This window comes from Silurus aristotelis, assembly GCF_946808225.1.
Source record: "Silurus aristotelis genome assembly, chromosome: 7".
NCBI classification, from domain to species: Eukaryota; Metazoa; Chordata; class Actinopteri; order Siluriformes; family Siluridae; genus Silurus; species Silurus aristotelis.
This window is the reverse complement of record NC_139580.1, coordinates 3,973,838-3,992,432: the sequence shown is the minus strand read 5'-3', so window position 1 is coordinate 3,992,432 and position 18,595 is coordinate 3,973,838. Positions and strand designations below refer to the sequence as shown.

The following is an 18,595-nucleotide window of genomic DNA, read 5'->3' as shown; positions in this document are numbered from 1 at the left end:
TGTGTGTGTGTGTGTGTGTGTGTGTGTGGGGGGGGGGGGTGTTACCACTGATGCTGGTTTTCGCTTCCAGTTGTAAGTCTCAGCTCTTTCTTGTGATGCTAACTGGTGGTCAGTCCGTCAGTTAAAGAAAAACACTGTGTGTGTGTGTGTGTGTGTGTGTGTGTGTGTGTGTGTGTGTGTGTGTGTGTGTGTGTGTAAGAGAGAGAGGATATGTAAATGAGTGTGTGAGAGAGAGTGTGAGTGTGTGTGTGTGATTATCAAGTTGTTTCTGTGGCTCCATGTGACAAACTCCATAAGAAAAAGTTGCTTAATCATGTGTGAGGCAGTGTGTGTGTGTGTGTGTGTGTGTGTGTGTGTTTCTATAGTTGTTCCTTAGCAACCAAGCATCACACAGTAAAATATAGATTTGACTTTCCTCTCTGTCTGCCTCTGTCTGTCTCTCTTTCTGTTTGTCTCTGTCCCTCCAACTCTGTCTGTCTACCTCTGTCTCTGTCCCTCAAACCCTCCATCTTTCTGTCCCTCTCTGTCTGACTGCCTGTCCCTCTGTCTGCCTCTGTCTGCCTCTCTGTCTCTCTCTGCCTTGCTGTCCCTCTGTCTCTCTCTGTCTGACTGCCCATCCCTCTATCACTCTGTCTATATCGCTGTCTGTCTCTGTCCCTCTACCTCTCTGTCTGTCTCTGTCCCACAAACTCTATGCCTCTTTGTCTCTGCCTCTCTGTCTGTCTACCTCTGTCTCTGTCCCTCAAACTCTCCATCTCTCTGTCCCTCTCTGTCTGACTGCCTGTCCCTCTGTCTGCCTCTCTGTCTCTCTCTGTCCCTCTGTCTCCCTCTGTCTGACTGCCCATCCCTCTATCACTCTGTCTATCGCTGTCTGTCTCTGTCCCTCTACCACTCTGTCTGCTTCTCTGTCTGTCTGTTTTTCAAACTCCCTGCCTCTTTGTCCCTCTCTGTCTGTACCTCTGTCTCTGTCTGCCTCTCTGTCTCTCGCTGCCTCTCTGTCTGACTGCCTGTCCCTCTATCACTCTGTCTTTTTCTCAGTTTTTCCATCTGTTTGTCTCTTTGTCTGTGTCTATTCTAACTTTAGCTGTAGCTTGTTTATATGTGATTTAAAGGCGCAACGATGGTGAAAACGATTTATAAATATCTGAAAAGTCAAGTTTAACCTCAGAACTGTGAATAAATTACTACTAAAAATACATAGACATAGCAGAAGGAGTGGGGTCCTGAGTTTTGTGTAAATGAGGGTGTTTCCTGACGTTTGATTTTTTCTCTGACGGAGTCTGATTGCTCAGCATTCCGAGTTTAAATGAAGACCCTGTCGTGGCTTTGACCTTTTTTTCTTTAAATTTTTATGATATATATTTTTTATTCTTTTATAATCAGGCGTGAGGCGGCGTGTGAGCATGTAAACGATTGGGGTGGATTTTATTGTTCCCGGTTCGGGGCGACTGATTATTATTATAACTCACAACTGCAGGGCACCAAAACACACTGCCACAGTGATCGCTCATGCATTTTACATCACTTTCATATAAATACCACACCAGTTCAACTGCTTCACTTCTCCTTTACTTCTCCTTCACTCCTCCACTTCTTCTTTACTTCTCCTTCATGCCTCCTTTACTTTTCCTTCACTTCTTTTTTACTTCTCTTTCACTTCTCCTTTAATTCTCCTTCACTTCTCCTTCACTTCTTCTTTACTTCTCCTTCACTTCTTTTTTACTGCTCCTTCACTTCTCCTTCACTTCTCCTCCGCTCCTCCTCTGCTTCTTCTTTACTTCTCCTCCGCTCCTCCTCTGCTTCTTCTTTACTTCTCCTTCACTTCTCCTTTACTTCTCCTTCACTTCTCCTTTACTTCTCCTTCACTTCTCCCTTAATTCTCCTTTACTTCTCATTTACTTCTCCTTCACTTCTCCTCCACTCCCCCTTCACTTCTCCTTCACTCCTCCTCCGATCCTCCTTTGCTTCTTCTTTACTTCTCCTTCACTTCTTCACTCCCCCTTCACTTCTCCTCCGCTTCTTCTTTACTTCTCCTTCACTTCTCCTTCACTCCTCCTCCGCTCCTCCTCCGCTTCTTCTTTACTCCTCCTCCGCTTCTCCTTCGCTCCTCCTTCACTCCTCCTTCACTCCTCCTTCGCTTCTCCTTCACTTCTCCTCCGCATCTCCTTAGCTTCTCCTTCTCCTCCTCCTCCACCACCACCACTTCTCCTCTTCTCCTTCCCTTCTCCTTCTTCTCCTCCTCCACCACCACTTCTCCTCTTCTCCTCCTCCACCACCACCACCCCCTCTCCTTCTATTCTCCTCCACCACCACTCCTCTTTTACCACTCCTCCTCCATTATCCTCCACCACTCCTCCACTCCTCCTTTTACAACTCCCTGACCACTCCTCCTTCACCACTCCTCCTCCACCACTCCTACTCCACTTCCCCTCCTTCACTCCTCTTTCTCTTCCACCACTTCTCCACCTTTTCTCCACTCCCCCACTCCTCCTTCACTACTTCTACACTCCACCTCCAGTCACAAAGTGTACACTCATGCATTTTTCATCACTTTAATATAAAACCAAGCTAATTCAACCCCTTCTCTTCCCTCGTTCTCTTCTTCCTCTCCTTTTTTTTTCCTCTCCTATATATTTCCTTTATTCTTCCTCCTCTTTTCTTCTTTTTCTCTTCTCCCATTTTAAATGTATTTTCTCTTCCTCTCTTGCTCTTTTCCTTTTCTCATCTTTTCCACCTCCTCTCCCTCTCCAGTTGAACATGTTTTCAGCTCGGCTCTTCACAGGTAAATGATGCGGGCGTCTCTGAATCACCATCACTAATGAAACTAAAATAAACTGAAGGCTGCGTGACCCTCCTGAGCTTCAATCAGCACCATGTACATGATGCAGACCGTAACAATAAACTGTTTGTGAAAATGCTTGCAATTAAACTGTATAAAAGTTTTAGAAACAAACGAGTAAATAACCAAGTGGTAGTTTTGTCACTGCAAAAAAATTATTTATAAATAATAAAAATAAAACATTTTGTAAATATAGAGTTTCCTAAAAACGATAATTTTATATCATTTGGTGGAAATAATGAAAGCGTGATAATGAAAGCGTGATATTGTTGCTTGTTGCAAGAAATTTAAATAAATCAAATTATAAAAAAAATTGAATACATATAACTTCATACTAATTGTATATTATTTAGTGGAAATAAATGAGTAAATAAGTAAATATTGCTGTATTTGTTTCACCACTTGAAATTGTAATAATAAAAATAAATTGTAATAGTTATAATTAATAATAAAATTGTAATAATAAATTATAATAAAATACATGGTAGATATAGTGAATAAAACTCGTAATAAAATATATATTAATGGGAATAATGAATATTTTTGTTTAGTTTTTAATATATTTGCTGATCATTTGTTTTAAACGGGTTCTGAGTTGTAAGCTAACCCCAGACGCGAGCTCCTAGCCTAGCTGTGATGAGTAGGGCCGTTACCTCCGCTGAAAGCTTTAGGAACATGACTGATCCAGAATAGGGGGAAAAAAGGAGCTCGGGCTTTGACAATCAGGCCACAGCAGGAAGTGAGTCGTCGTCAGATTACCAGAGGACGCAGCAGCGCTTTTAATTAAACTGCTGTTTTCACATTGTATGCTTGATTTCCTTTTTTTTGTCGAGTTGCTTGGTTACTGTGAATAAAAAGCTCATTTTTATTTTTAGTTATCTCTCACACACACACACACACACACACTGTAAATTATTTAGCAGACAGACCGCAGTGCCACTTCCAGCCTCTGAGAAAACAAGAGTTCATAAACAAAAAATACGCCGTCTGTTTGTGGAGAAACATTAAGGCACCAAGTGGACAATCATTTCTCAAAAGTTGATGTGTTGGAAGCAGGAAGAATGGGCAAGCAGTGAGGAGGGACTGACAAGACTGTCTAGACATCTGGGTCAGAGTATCTCCAGCACAGCAGGTCTTGAACCAGGTGTTTAAACCAATATGCATTGGATAGTATGTTCCCAAAATTGTCCAAGGGTCATGAGCTCCTGGGGTTCACTGTGGGCAAGGATCGAACTCTGGAACTGTCTAGACGTCTGGGTCAGAACATCTCCAGAACAGCAGGTCTGGAGGGGTTTATCCCAATATGCATTGGATAGTATGTTCCCAAAATGGTCCAAGGAAAGATATTCCAGGGTCATGAGCTCCTGGGGTTCACTGAGGGCAAGGAGCTAGATCTGACCTCCTGAAGTATAGGTTAAATGGTAGAAAGGAGTCAGAACATACAGAGCATCACAGCATGCCGGGTGGCTGAAGAGGGATCAGTGTGTTAATGTGGACCACCATCTCCTTCAATATGCATGTGAGCATCAGACCTGGATGCAGTAATGCAAGATGGTGGACTAGTCTAATAAATCTTGGTTTGTGGATGACCGGGTGTCTCGACGTGGCTTACCTGCAGAAGACAAGGCACCCAGATGCACTATGGGTAGATTATGAGCAAGTGAAGGCAGTGTGATTCTCTGGAAGATGTTCTGCCTGGTGTTCTGTACAGTGATGGTTATTCAAAACCTACCCAATCTTTGTTTACCATTAACGCCGTCTAATCTCGGTGTCCTTTTCAGCATTTTAATGCTGCCTTCGCACCGGCACTAGAACACGGGGGTTCAGGAACCCTCGTGTTCAGGAACGGGAGTTCTGCCAGACAAAGAAGTCCATTCCACTTAGGCTCCATCTCTTAACTTCAAGGAACCCTGCTGCTGGATTGGTGCCTGATACCACAGCACATCTTCGGAGGTCTGGTGAAGTCCAGACTTTGATGGCTCAGAGGTGTTTTGGTGGCACACGGGGGAACGACACAATATTGGCAGGTGTAATGTTATGGCTGAAACTTTTTATATATGCGTGTTTGTCAAAGAAAACACACACACACACACACACACTGACAGGAAAGTTTGAATAAGTTCTTGAGAGAACAGTACGCTGTGCTGTGTAGGAGCTCTGGACTGAGAAAGCAGCACTGATTCCTCTCCCAGTCTCTTCCTGTTTTTTTTTTTTTGTCTTTTTTTTTTTTTTGTCTTTTTGTACAGTTCTGCTGATTTGATTTGGCGCTCCACTCTCAGTATTTATAGTTCAGCTGCATGCTTTCTACAAACAGAGTCTTTATTACTCTAAAGGGAAGATTCATAAAAACGTGTAAATATCGACATTTTACAAAGAACAGGCTGCTGCAGTGAACACGAACGCAGATGAAGAACCGACTGGGAAAAGTGTAGTGGAATAGAACCTAATGGAATCGAATGCTAGAATTGAATAGAACCCAATAGAAAAAGAAATCTGGAATAGAATAGAATAGAACCCCTCTAGAATAGAACGCAAGAACTAAATTAGACCCCAATGGAATAGAATGTTAGACTTGAATAGAGTGGAAGAGTCGAATAGAACCCAATGAAATAGAAAGCAAGAATTGAATAGAGTGCAAGAATAGAACACAAGAATTTAATAAAACACTAGAATGGAATAGAACTAAATGGAATAGGAAGCAAGAGTTGAATAGAGTGCAAGAATAGAACGCAGGAGTTTTATAGAACACTAGAATGGAATAGAACCCAAGAATGTGTTTGTCAAAGGGGGATAGAACATAATATCCAATGCATCTGGAGATGTTCTGACCCAGACTAAATGTGGAATGGGATGTTCAGTAAGTAGCACATACCTGTAGCAATCTTATGGTAAGGTTTCCACAAAGTTTTGGCTATAAAGTGTATTATATATGATTTCATATGTGGTTTTAAGCAGACAGAGTGTTGGAATCAACTAAATGAAACATAACACTCAAATCACACACAGACAGAGAGAGAGAAGGAGAGACGTTATCATCATGAACATACAGTGATGAGATGATTGATGACTTCTCTTCATAAAGCCCTCAAAAAGAGAACTGGATCTCGGTTAAGATCAATTATACGCTAATGTTCTGTCACGTCTTCTAACGTGTGTGTGTGTGTGTGTGTGTGTGTGTGTGTGTGTGTGTGTGTTTAGCTTCTCTCCTGGCTGCATTTCTTAGTTTTTATTACCCATCTCCAGGTTATGCTTTGACAGCAGATATTTCTGCTTCGTTTCTGAGCTGCAGTGTTTCTGCTGCCTGATATATAACCCCCTCTCTGTCACTGAAAAATAACTGTGTGTGTGTGTGTGTGTGTGTCTTTTAGAAAACTTTCCTTCTCTATTTATTATAACTTCTAGTTATTCAGAAATGCTCATTCCTTTTTCTTTTTTTTTTTTTTGTAGACAAAATAAAATAGTGGTCTTAAAATGTTCTTTTGGTGTAGGTCTGTGAAGGAGGCGTGGCCTGTGTATCAGTAAATCTCTGTAAAGGAGGAGTGTCCTGTGTATCAGTAAATCTCTGTGAAGGAGGCGTGGCCTGTGTATCAGTAAATCTCTGTGGAGAAGGCGTGGTCTGTGTATCAGTAAATCTCTGAAGGAGGCGTGGCCTGTGTATCAGTAAATCTCTGTGAAGGAGGTGCGGCCTGTGTATCAGTAAATCTCTGTAAAGGAGGCGTGGTCTGTGTATCAGTAAATCTCTGTAAAGGAGGCGTGGTCTGTGTATCAGTAAATCTCTGTAAAGGAGGCGTGGTCTGTGTATCAGTAAATCTCTGTAAAGGAGGCGTGGTCTGTGTATCAGTAAATCTCTGTAAAGGAGGCGTGGCCTGTGTATCAGTAAATCTCTGTGAAGGAGGCGTGGCCTGTGTATCAGTAAATCTCTGTGAAGGAGGCGTGGTCTGTGTATCAGTAAATCTCTGAAGGAGGCGTGGCCTGTGTATCAGTAAATCTCTGTGAAGGAGGTGCGGCCTGTGTATCAGTAAATCTCTGTAAAGGAGGCGTGGTCTGTGTATCAGTAAATCTCTGTAAAGGAGGCGTGGTCTGTGTATCAGTAAATCTCTGTAAAGGAGGCGTGGTCTGTGTATCAGTAAATCTCTGTAAAGGAGGCGTGGCCTGTGTATCAGTAAATCTCTGTGAAGGAGGCGTGGCCTGTGTATCAGTAAATCTCTGTGAAGGAGGCGTGGTCTGTGTATCAGTAAATCTCTGAAGGAGGCGTGGCCTGTGTATCAGTAAATCTCTGTGAAGGAGGTGCGGCCTGTGTATCAGTAAATCTCTGTAAAGGAGGCGTGTCCTGTGTATCAGTAAATCTCTGTGAAGGAGGCGTGTCCTGTGTATCAGTAAATCTCTGTGAAGGAGGCGTGGCCTGTGTATCAGTAAATCTCTGTGAAGGAGGCGTGGCCTGTGTATCAGTAAATCTCTGTAAAGGAGGCGTGTCCTGTGTATCAGTAAATCTCTGTGAAGGAGGCATGGTCTGTGTATCAGTAACTCTCTGTAAAGGAGGCGTGTCCTGTGTATCAGTAAATCTCTGTAAAGGAGGCGTGTCCTGTGTATCAGTAAATCTCTGTAAAGGAGGCGTGTCCTGTGTATCAGTAAATCTCTGTAAAGGAGGCGTGTCCTGTGTATCAGTAAATCTCTGTGAAGGAGGCGTGTCCTGTGTATCAGTAAATATCTGTGTAGGAGGCGTGGCCTGTGTTTCTGTAAATCTCTGTAAAGGAGGCGTGGTCTGTGTTTCTGTAAATCTCTGTGAAGGAGGCGTGGCCTGTGTATCAGTAAATCTCTGTGTAGGAGGCGTGGCCTGTGTTTCTGTAAATCTCTGTGTAGGAGGGGTGGCCTGTGTTTCTGTAAATCTCTGTGAAGGAGGCATGGCCTGTGTATTAGTAAATCTCTGTGAAGGAGGCGTGGTCTGTGTTTCTGTAAATCTTTGTGAAGGAGTTGTGGTCTGTGTTTCTGTAAATATAAGTTAAGGAGGCGTGGCCTGTAAATCTGAAAGAAGGAGACATTGTCTCAAAGCAGCTTTACAGAATTTAGGAATAAAGGTGAACAATGTTTCTGGCAAGGAAAAACTCCCTTAGATATTATGAGGAAGAAACCTTAAAAGGAACCAGACTCAAAAAGGGAACCCATCCTCATTTGGGTGACATCAAGAGTGTGATTTATAGTCTTTAAACACTACAAAACACTGGAGAGTGAGAACTAACATGAGCACTGGAATGTAAGATTATGAGTAATGATCTTTCTACAGTCATTTGAGAATATAAAACCAGCAGCTACTGAGCAACTCATAAAATAGTTTAACATTTGAGCTCATCATAAATCCAACACCAGCTTCTCCATGCCAGAGCCTTTAAACATTTAAATAGGTCCAATGTCCAACTATATGAAGGTGAATCCAAATGGTGCTGGTACGTCTCTAGATGGTTGGGGATGTTTGTGTGGTTTTCTTTGGAGGTCCATTATCTTCATGAGGTGGGACACAACTGGAGCTGGCACATCGTCAGCATGCCTCAGGATGGTTGGAAAAACTGCATGTGCAGTTTTAGTGTAATAATGTCCTCTTTATAATGCTGTGTTCTCTCTCTCTCTCTCTCTCTCTCTCTCTCTCTCTCTCTCTCTCTCTCTCTCTCTCTCTCTCTCTCTCTCTCTAGAAAAGTTATTTGGAGAGTTTGTGAGCTGGGAAATGGAAGATGTTTGTTCTCGTCTCCCTTTGAAACCAGGCCAGGCTCTCACCATCACAGTCAACATCCAGGCCAGGCTGGACTTCTCAGGTCAGGAGAACCTGCTCCAGGACCTCAACGATGGTCAGTACTCAGTGACTGTGCATTTTTCTAGCACATCTCTAGCATCCAGAGGACAGGAACACAATCTAGAATCCAGACACTTATCTAGAGCACACTAGTTACACACTACAAACTGGACACTCTAGTTTAGGACCACATGTAGGGGGGGGGGGGGGGGAGGCACTTTTTCTAGAAGCCAGGAAAAGCAAGTGAGATCTTGAAGCAAGAGCCTAGACATTTGCCTAGAGCATTCAAAACACAATATTTCAATATAATATAAACCACCTGGTCACATATTTTTGGACAGACTAATCTTGAAGCTGGACACAATCTAGAGAAAACATGAATTTACACACAGGAACAGTCCAGATGCATGCTTCCAAACCCACTCTAGAGGCCATACATACAATCAAGAAGGCAGAGACACATCCACACATTTAGAGCATCCATGTCCATTCTCCTAAAAAAGATCCAAGGTCTGGAAGCCAGACATGAATCAGAAACCTGAATGTTCTCTCTAAAACAGCGGTCCCCTGTATTATCTAGAATGGGGCCAGTGTGTCTGTAGGCTTTCTTCCCAAGCAAGCAGGATCCACACATGAGGTGTGTGGAACTTGGCTATAACAAAAGCTCAGCAGCCTGTTGACCCCTGCTCTAGAACAGCACTCTCCAGATATGCTACTGAGTCTAGTGTAGAAGTCACACTGTGGAAGTCTGAGTGTACACACTTTAAACCTCTCTGACAGTTGGATCACTAGTCCACACCAGCTCAAAGCTGCAGTGTATAACATGCGATGCACAGCACATAAAAGCAGCACAAGGCTGTAAATAAACTTTATTAACAGGACAAAGCAAGTGCAATAACGGCGGATCTAGAGCTCCAAATGTCTCTTCCGATGTCTTAGGGGACTCCTGATGGCCGTTTGTAATCATTTCGATCCTAGAATGACCCCAGGCATTATTCCCTGAGTAAACATGCTAGCCATGCTAGCAGAATAGCATTTCACACAGCACTTAGCTTTCAGGTCTTATGACCGGTATATAAGTTTGAAGCCGAATGCACTCAACTAAAGACAGCGTGACTTTATTTTTCTCCTTCCTCAGGGACGAGCCTTTTCCTGTATGCTGGAAATAGCTTCGTGTCTGATGATATCATTCTTTAACAGGCTAATAAACCCAATGCCCCCAACAGTAGACGTCACAGAGACAGCGGCTGAATAACTACGCACCGCTCTGATCTGTATTTCAGTCAGATCTGGCCGAGCGATATTAGACTCGCAGTTCTCCGGCCCCGTCTCATCGCAGGCTTGTGCCGAGGCTTGCGCCATGCATTATGCATAGTGTAAATCATGCGGTTTGGTTACTTTGATCGTCTTATTTACTGCTGCAATATGGAAGCACATTTATGAGCCGCACGGGCCTCGTTACGGCATCAAAAACGCGCCGAGTGCCGTCTCCTGGGTTTAGCGCTGATCAGTGATTAGCACGGAAATCAGAGAGCTACGTGTTTAATGCTGGTAGGGCTGGAAGATCAAACTAACACTTCCTTATCCTTAGATGGCCGTATATAGCACTCTGAGCCCCTACTCTCATCATTCTTAGACCTACCAGCTCTTATTACCTTTGGCGTCTTAACTTCGGCGTGCACATTTTCAAAGAGCGTTTTCTTTGTTGTAGATGATCTAGAAGAGCATTTTTGTTAGTTGATCTACTAGCTCTTACTACCATCATTCTTCCAGAAGAGTGTCTTCTTCGGCATGCGTGTTTTTTGGTGTAGGTTTTTCAGAAGAGCATGTTCTTCGGCGCAACCGTTCTAGAAGAGTGCGTTCATCGGTGTAAACATTCTTTTTGTTTGTTATTGTAAACATTGTAGAACAGCGTTTTTTTTTTTCTCCCGGTATCAACATTCTAGACGACTGATCAGTTTATTGTTGTAAACGCTCTAGAAAATCATTATTATTGAAAAGTTTTAGAAGAGCATTTGGATTTTTTGGTTTGTTTTTTGGTTTGTATTTTATCTTGGCATTGCATTCTCTAGAAAGGTACTCTGAAACTTATTTTAGAATTTGGTTTTGTGTGTGTTTGTGTGTATACACATTTTCTGTTTAAATGTTCTTGAAGAAACTTCTTTTGTTTGATATCTCGTTCGTTGTATCTTTTAAAATGGTGTCCTGGATTTTGATTTGTGTTATCTAGAGTATTATGCCAAAGCTCGGTGCAAAAGTCCTACAGCAATTTTCTGCTCTTCTAGATTAGTGTTCAGATCATTGAGTTCTAGAAGACCGTTAAGTTTTTTTGGTTGGTATAGTTGTACCTTTTTAGAGGTGCAGGTTTTTTTTTTGTACAGTCCTGATTTTTTTTTATTAACATTTCTAGAAAGCTTTGATGCTTGGTGTGTGTGTTTTCTAGAATACTGCTTTAATCAAGGGTTATATCTTGAGTTTGTGTTAAAATAAATCCATGTATTTAGTTGGTGTGCTGAGAGTGCTCTAGTGGCTCACATTTTCTAGAGCAAACATCTGTATTAATGAAAAACATAAACGCAGGTTTGAGAGCTGGAGAAATTCCAGACTTGTGTGAGAGCACCATTGTCCTTGAGGCTCCTTGTCTTTCGCTTTATTGTTTTCATGCTGCTGTTCGGAGCGGCTCATACCCATGACACCAGAACTAACAGTTATAACGGTGCTGTTTGGGTCGCTGCTAATAACTGATGACGGGGAGGATGACGCAGTGTCTGCTCACACTTTCTGTGAGTGTGTGTGTGTGTGTGTGTGTGTGTGTGTGTGTGTACAAGCTTCATCTGTGTGTATGAAGAGAGAGTTGTGTGTACAAAAAACATTAGCGCAGTGTGACAGATCATGTTAGAAAGCCTGTGTGTGTGTGTGTGTGTGTGTGTTTGTGTGTGTGTTGTGTGTGCGGTGAATCACAGATCAGTGCAATGCTGAGAGCTGCATTTGAGAGAACACAGTCAAATTTTCCAAGCTTGTGGACCTCAGGATGATAGGTTTAGCAGCTTGTGGACCTCAGGATGATGGGTTTAGGAGCTTATGGACCTCAGGGTGATGGGTTTAGGAGCTCGTGGACCTCAGGATGTTGGGTTTAGCAGCTTGTGGACCTCAGGATGATGGGTTTAGGAGCCTGTGGACCTCAGGATGATGGGTTTAGGAGCTTGTGGACTTTAGGATGTTGGGTTTAGGAGCTTGTGGACCTCAGGAAGATTGGTGTTGGAGCGTGTGAATTTCAGGGTGATTGGTGTTTGAGCTTGTGACCTTAAAATAGTAAGAGGGGCTTGTAGACCTCAGAATGAATGGTTTAGGTGCTTATGGACCGCAGGATAATAATGTTTTGTAGTTTGTGGACTTGTGTTTGTGGTATGGTGAGAGTTTTAGCTTGTAGACCTCCAGATGGTGACAGTAGGAGCTTTTTTGAAGATAGTGGACCTCAGTATGATGGTTTTTAAGAGCTTATTGACTTTAAGGTGATGGGTTTGGGAGCTTGTAGACCTCAGGATGATGGTTTTAGGATTTTGTAGATCTCTGAATGTTTCTCCAGTGAACGTTAGTTACGCATGCAAGGTTTGTGTACCCAGAGAGTGTGTGTGTGTGTGTGTGTGTGTTGACAGCTGTGCAAATCTTTATATGCTTTTGTGTACAGTTTGTGCAGCTGGACTCTGGATATTATAGACTGAGGTCTTCTACAAGGGTGTGTGTGTGTGTGTGTGTGTGTGTGTGTGTGTGTGTGTGTGTGTGTGTGTGTGTGTGTGTGTGTGTGTGTGTGTGTGTGTGTTATTTACAGTTTGCTCATAAGGAGATTCTCTGCTCTAGAATGGCCCTGTTAGTACGGTAAATAAAGACAAGTCACGGCAATAGAGGGAGAGAGGGATGGGAGAAGAATGGAGGAGTGACTGTGTTACGAATAGGCTCATCTGTACTGCTTCTCTTTAAGAGTTGTGTGTTTTTAATACACACCATTCCTTCCACTCACTTCTGCTCTTTCTGATCTTATTATTTACCCCCCCCTCTCTCTCTCTCTCGCTCTCTCATTAATAGTTTTTTGGGATTATTTACCGCACCAATAGTTGATTGCTGGATTTTTTTTTTCCCCCTGCAAAAATCCATATCTATAGTTTTTCCGGCTTCGGGTCTGTTGTCATTACGACGGTGGCCTCTAGAGGTCATTGTTAATTTGTTTAGCACATTTTCATGATTCTATAATTGTATTCATTCTTATTCTTTTTTAAAGACTAATGAATTATGAGACGAATGTCAAAATATTTGGATTTGGTTAAACTTTAAAGAAGATGAACACTGCAGCGGTTGTGTAGGAAACTTGAGGAAACTGCCACTGCATTTTATTTTAAGAGATGTTGTTTCTCAAGAGACTATGAGGATGATGATCAAAGAAATCAACCATGAAGGAGTTTTTTTTTTTCTCGTAGCGCTACGACTTTTTTATCGTAATCTTACATTTTGTTTAGCACTAAAACGCGCTGTATATTTTCTCGCAAGCGTTTTTTTCTCTCGTAGTAAGCTGGGGTGAGCCATGAAAGATGAGCACAGATGGATAGGGGGCCTAGCTTAAGGGCCCAAGAGTGGCAGCGTGGGGATATCTGAAATTGAACCCCCAACCTTTTGATCAGTAACCCAGTGCTACTTTGCAGGTGAGGGCTAAGGGCCTTGCTCAAGGGCCCAGCAGTGGCAGCTTAGTGGTCCTGGGATTTGAACTTGTGACCTTCAGATCCAAAGTCTTGATCATTGAGCTACCACCTCCCTAAAGGTTGTGAGAAGATGGTATGAAGGGTTCAAATCGCAGCACCACTTTCACAGCTGGGCCCTTGAGCAAGGCCACTAACCCTCACCTGCTCTGCAGTATGAATGAGATCATTGTGAGTCGCTTTGGATAAAGGGTGCGTTCAATGTAATATCCTGAGCCCTTGCAGCAGATATGAATCAAAATCCAAATCATCCTTAAAGTTCTTCAAAAATCATCATCTACTCCACTGGATTCCGTTCCACCAAAAGGACTTTTTGAAACCACAGCTCGAGTGTAGTAACCATTGTGAATAGTTCCTTGTCTGAGGGTTGTGTTCAATCTTGTTTCAAACATGCAGTGGTTTTTCCTTCAGTAAATAAACCCGGCCTTGAGGTTACAGGGTGGAACAATTACAGTTTCTGTCGAAAGTGTTGGAGAAGGTAGTTTTGACCCGAATTGCCCCTTTCTTGCAGGAGAATGAGCTCCTGGATAAATTCCAATCTGGTTTCAGAGCTGGTCATAGGACAGAAACCGCTCTGGTGAAAGTTTTAAATGATTTATTATACATTCTTGGTGCTCCCTTTAAAATACGGTTTTCCTCAAGGCTCTATTTTGAGCCCTACATTGTTTTCCTTACATATGCGCCCTTTGGGACCTATTTGCCGTCGCTGTGTCATTTTTATCTCACGTATGCAGATGACACACAAATCTATCTCCTGCTGAAAGTTGGATATGAGCAGTCTTTGCAGTTCCTTTTATGGTGTTTAGATGAGAAAGTTTCTGCCATTTCATTTTCTTGAGCTTAATGAAAAAAAAAAAGCTGAGATCATTATTTTTGGTCCTCCTAAGGTGAAAGAGAAGAAAGCCAATGCTCTTGCCCCCTTAGAAATGACTGTGAAAGATAATGTAAAAATCTCGGGCATTATAATCGATTCATCTTTTAGTTTTTTCACACATTCATTTGGTTGTAAGAAGTAGCTTTTATCAGCTTACAATACCCTACGAGAAAAGGTTAAGGTATATGGGTTGGAGTGGAAAATCTCCTGCTATAGAGATCCAGACCTATTTAGCATTAATGAATGTGAAGACTGACTGCACCCCAGGCCTCCTCACCATCTCACCTTCATTAGTACCTGACTTTACTAATACCCTTGTGAATGAATGAACACTGTCTTCTGTCTGCATTTTCTCCTACGTCTGCTTTCTCACCATCTGAACAATCTTAGTCCTGACGGTTTTGCGCTTCCTGTGTTCAGCCTGAAAAATAAAGAGAAGAAAAATGTGCCGAAATTGTGCTCACTTGGGTCTGAGGATTTGGGGTGTGTGTGTGTGTGTGTGTGTGTGTGTGTGTGTGTGTGTGTGTGTGTTCTCAGGCATTGCATACAGCTGCTCATTTCCTCTCAGCACTGCGTGACGTGTGTTTGTGCAGCTTCTTAACCCAACCCTACTGACGACAGTGCCCCTGCGTCATGTCTGTGTGTGTGTGTGTGTGTGTGTGTGTGTGTGTGTGTGTGTGTGTGTGTGTGTGTGTGTGTGTGTGTGTGTGCATGCAAATATTCTCGTCGACACAGTAGACACCTCAGGAATGTAAAAAAAAAAAAAAGAGATGTGGCCTTTATCCGTCCTGTGAGTTACAGATGTGCGGATGTTTTGCCAGAAACACCCTTTACATTGTGTGTGTGTGTGTGTGTGTGTGTGTGTGTGTGTGTGTGTATGTTAGATGGTATCAGTGTGACCGGACTGCCCATCTCCAGCCCCCTGAGACAGGTCCTGAAGCCCCGCCCAGAAAACAAGCAAGTCAACTCCGACGCCAACAAGAGCGAATACAACAATGTAAAGGTAGGACCCGTCCCAATTCACCACTTCTTCACTACACTACATAATACACGTGTCCCAATTCACCACTTCTTCACTACACACTACACTACACAATAGACATGTCCCAATTCACCACTTTTTTTCACTACACACTACACAATAGACATGTCTCAATTAATCACTTCTTCAGTACACATTACATCACAAAATACACACACCCCAAATCTCCACTTTACTACACACTTCTCTACACAATACACACATCCCAATTCACCACTTCTACACTACACACTACACTATGAAATACACATCCAAATTCACCACTTCTACACAACAAAATACACTACACACGTCCCAATTCACCACTTCTACAATACACTACACACTACACTACACTACACTACACAATACACGCATCCCAATTCACCACTTCTGCACTACACAATAGACTATACTACACTACAAAATACACTACACACATCCCAATTCACCACTTCTACACTACACACTACACTATGAAATACACGTCCCAATTCACCACTTCTACACTACACTATACACTACACTACACTACATTACATTACACAATACACACATCCAATTTCACCACTTCTACACTACACACTACACACTTCCCAATTCACCACTTCCACACTGCACAATACACACATCCCAATTCACTACTTCTACACTACACTACACTACACACTACACTACACTGCACAATACACACATCCCAATTCACTACTTCTACACTACACTACACACTACACTACACTACACAATACACACATCCCAATTCACCACTTCTACACTACACACTACACTATGAAATACACGTCCCAATTTACCACTTCTACAAAATACACTACACTATACACTACACTACACTACATTACATTACACAATACACACATCCCATTTCACCACTTCTACACTACACACTACACACATCCCAATTCACCACTTCTACACTACACACTACACTATGAAATACACGTCCCAATTCACCACTTCTACACTACACTATACACTACACTACATTACATTACACAATACACACATCCCATTTCACCACTTCTACACTACACACTACACACTTCCCAATTCACCACTTCCACAATACACACATCCCAATTCACTGCTTCTACACTACACTACACTACACACTACACTACACTGCACAATACACACATCCCAATTCACTACTTCTACACTACACTACACAAAACACACATCCCAATTCACTACTACAACACACTATATACTACAATACAAAATTACTAAATATACAGTACACAATGCACAATAGACGACAATACACAGTACACAATACACAGTTCACACTATGCTACAATACACTACACTATATACTACACAATACAATACACACTATACAATATAATACAGTACATGCTATGCTACAATTAACTACGCTACACAATACTCTAAAATACACTCTGCGCACGATGCTACACTACACAATATATACACTACACACTACAAAGTATTCCACACAATATATTACACACTACACTGCAGTAGACTATACAATACACTGTGCCAATACTACCACACGGTGTCTATTCCACTGCAGGAGGAAAACATTTTTACAGTATCTGTCAATCACCCCCAGTGGGCGGGACCTACTCTGACTGCTGTTTTATTTGTTCATCTTTTCATTATGTATAATAAAAAAAGGAAAAGATGACCAAAGCAGAAGAACAATGAAGGTTGAGATCAATAGAGAGAGAAAAACATAAGTGATGAAGGGAGGAAAAAATTTGAACAGGCATATAGTGAGAAAAAGAAGGTCCGACATACGAGAGCGGGAGCGATACCTGGAGAAGGAGGACAGGAAAGGGAAGGAAGAGGACGAAAAAAGTAAAAAAAAAAGATGAGAAAGGGAATCGAGGGAGAATCACTGACGGAGAGAGAACAGGGGGCGGGTGAACGACGATGAGATCATGGTGAACCAAGTGAAGGAGGAGTGCATGAGAGATTAATAGATGAGACGAGTGAAGAGAACGGAGAGATGGACAGATGAGATAAAGGGAGATGAAAGGAGGATGAAGGTGAGAGAGACAGGGTTGGGTTATTTTCAAGCTGTATGATGGTATCTGTGTGTGTCTGTGTGTGGGGGGTGAGGAGATGTGTAATGGACAAGCAGGACGTCCTGTCCCTCACACACACACACACACACACACACACACACACACACACACACACACACACACACAGAGCCAGACTGTCTCAGTCAGCAATGCTGTACTTGTCCTTGATGCCCTCGTGTCTTTCTTTCTCTTTTCCTTCTCTTCCTCTGGCTGACTGGTCAGACATGAACGTTTCCCTCCATCAGCATGTCTTTGTCCTCAGTGTGACCTGTAGTCACTTTCCAGAAAGTCTTGTCCAATCATGAGCACTTCTCAGAAATGCCACATTACAATGTTAGCTACTGAACACCACTGATGCACGTGACTGTGAGACGCTGAGGCTGGAGACATTGCGGACATTAACTCTTTAGTGTGAGATGATGGAGCTCAGTTTCAGCATTTTGAGTAAATCCAAACCCACACAGCCTTGATCATAGCCCTAACATCTACATCAGTATTGGATTGGACTCTCTAGAATATTTTAGATCACCGACTAGATACACCCAGGACCTCTATTAAGAACATTCGAAGCACCAGACACACCGACACCCCTTTTCTAGAATATCCTAGATGCTTGTTAGACCCCCACATGTCAAAGATACCTTTAGAATATTCCAGAACCATTCAAGACCCCTGATACGAAGAGACACATAAAAGAAATACAATATCCTAAATATTCCCCAAGTTTTATACCACAATTCTCACAATTAAAATATTCAAGTCTGGTGCAGCAGAGAAGTATGTGAGGGTGGTGCAGGACATGTATAAGGACAGTCTGAGAGCAGTGAAGTGTGCAGTGGGAACAACAGACTGGTTCAAGGTGGAGGTTGGACTGCATCAAGGATCGGCTCTGAGCCTTTTTCTGTTTGCAGTGGTGATGGACAGGTTGACAGATGAGGTCAGACAGGAGTCTCCATGGACTATGATGTTTGCGGATGGTATTGTGATTTGTGGTGAGAGTAGTGAGCAGGTTGAGAAGAGCCTGAAGAGGTGGAGATATGCGCTGGAGAGAAGAGGAATGAAAGTCAGTAGGAGTAAGACAGAGTACATGTGTGTGAATGAGAGGGAGGGCAGTGGAGGGGTGTGGTTGCAGGGAGAAGAGGTGGAGAAGGTGGAGGAGTTCAGGTACCTGGGGTCAACAGTGCAAAGTAATGGAGAGTGTGTTAGAGAAGTGAAGAAAAAAATGCAGGCAGGGTGGAGTGGGTGGAGAAGAGTGA

The 18,595-nt window shown here is 42.6% G+C and overlaps 1 protein-coding gene across 2 annotated transcripts in view; it reads left to right on the top strand.

The window, feature by feature from the left end:
* Nucleotides 1-18,595, top strand: part of trappc9 (trafficking protein particle complex subunit 9) — a 188,472-nt gene that overhangs the window by 72,973 nt on the left and 96,904 nt on the right. For both annotated transcript variants that reach the window (XM_083546769.1, XM_083546768.1), the window contains 2 exons: nucleotides 8,524-8,676; nucleotides 15,128-15,246. In XM_083546769.1, coding sequence (XP_083402895.1) covers nucleotides 8,524-8,676; nucleotides 15,128-15,246 — 272 coding nt within the window. The remainder of the gene's footprint in view (nucleotides 1-8,523; nucleotides 8,677-15,127; nucleotides 15,247-18,595) is intronic.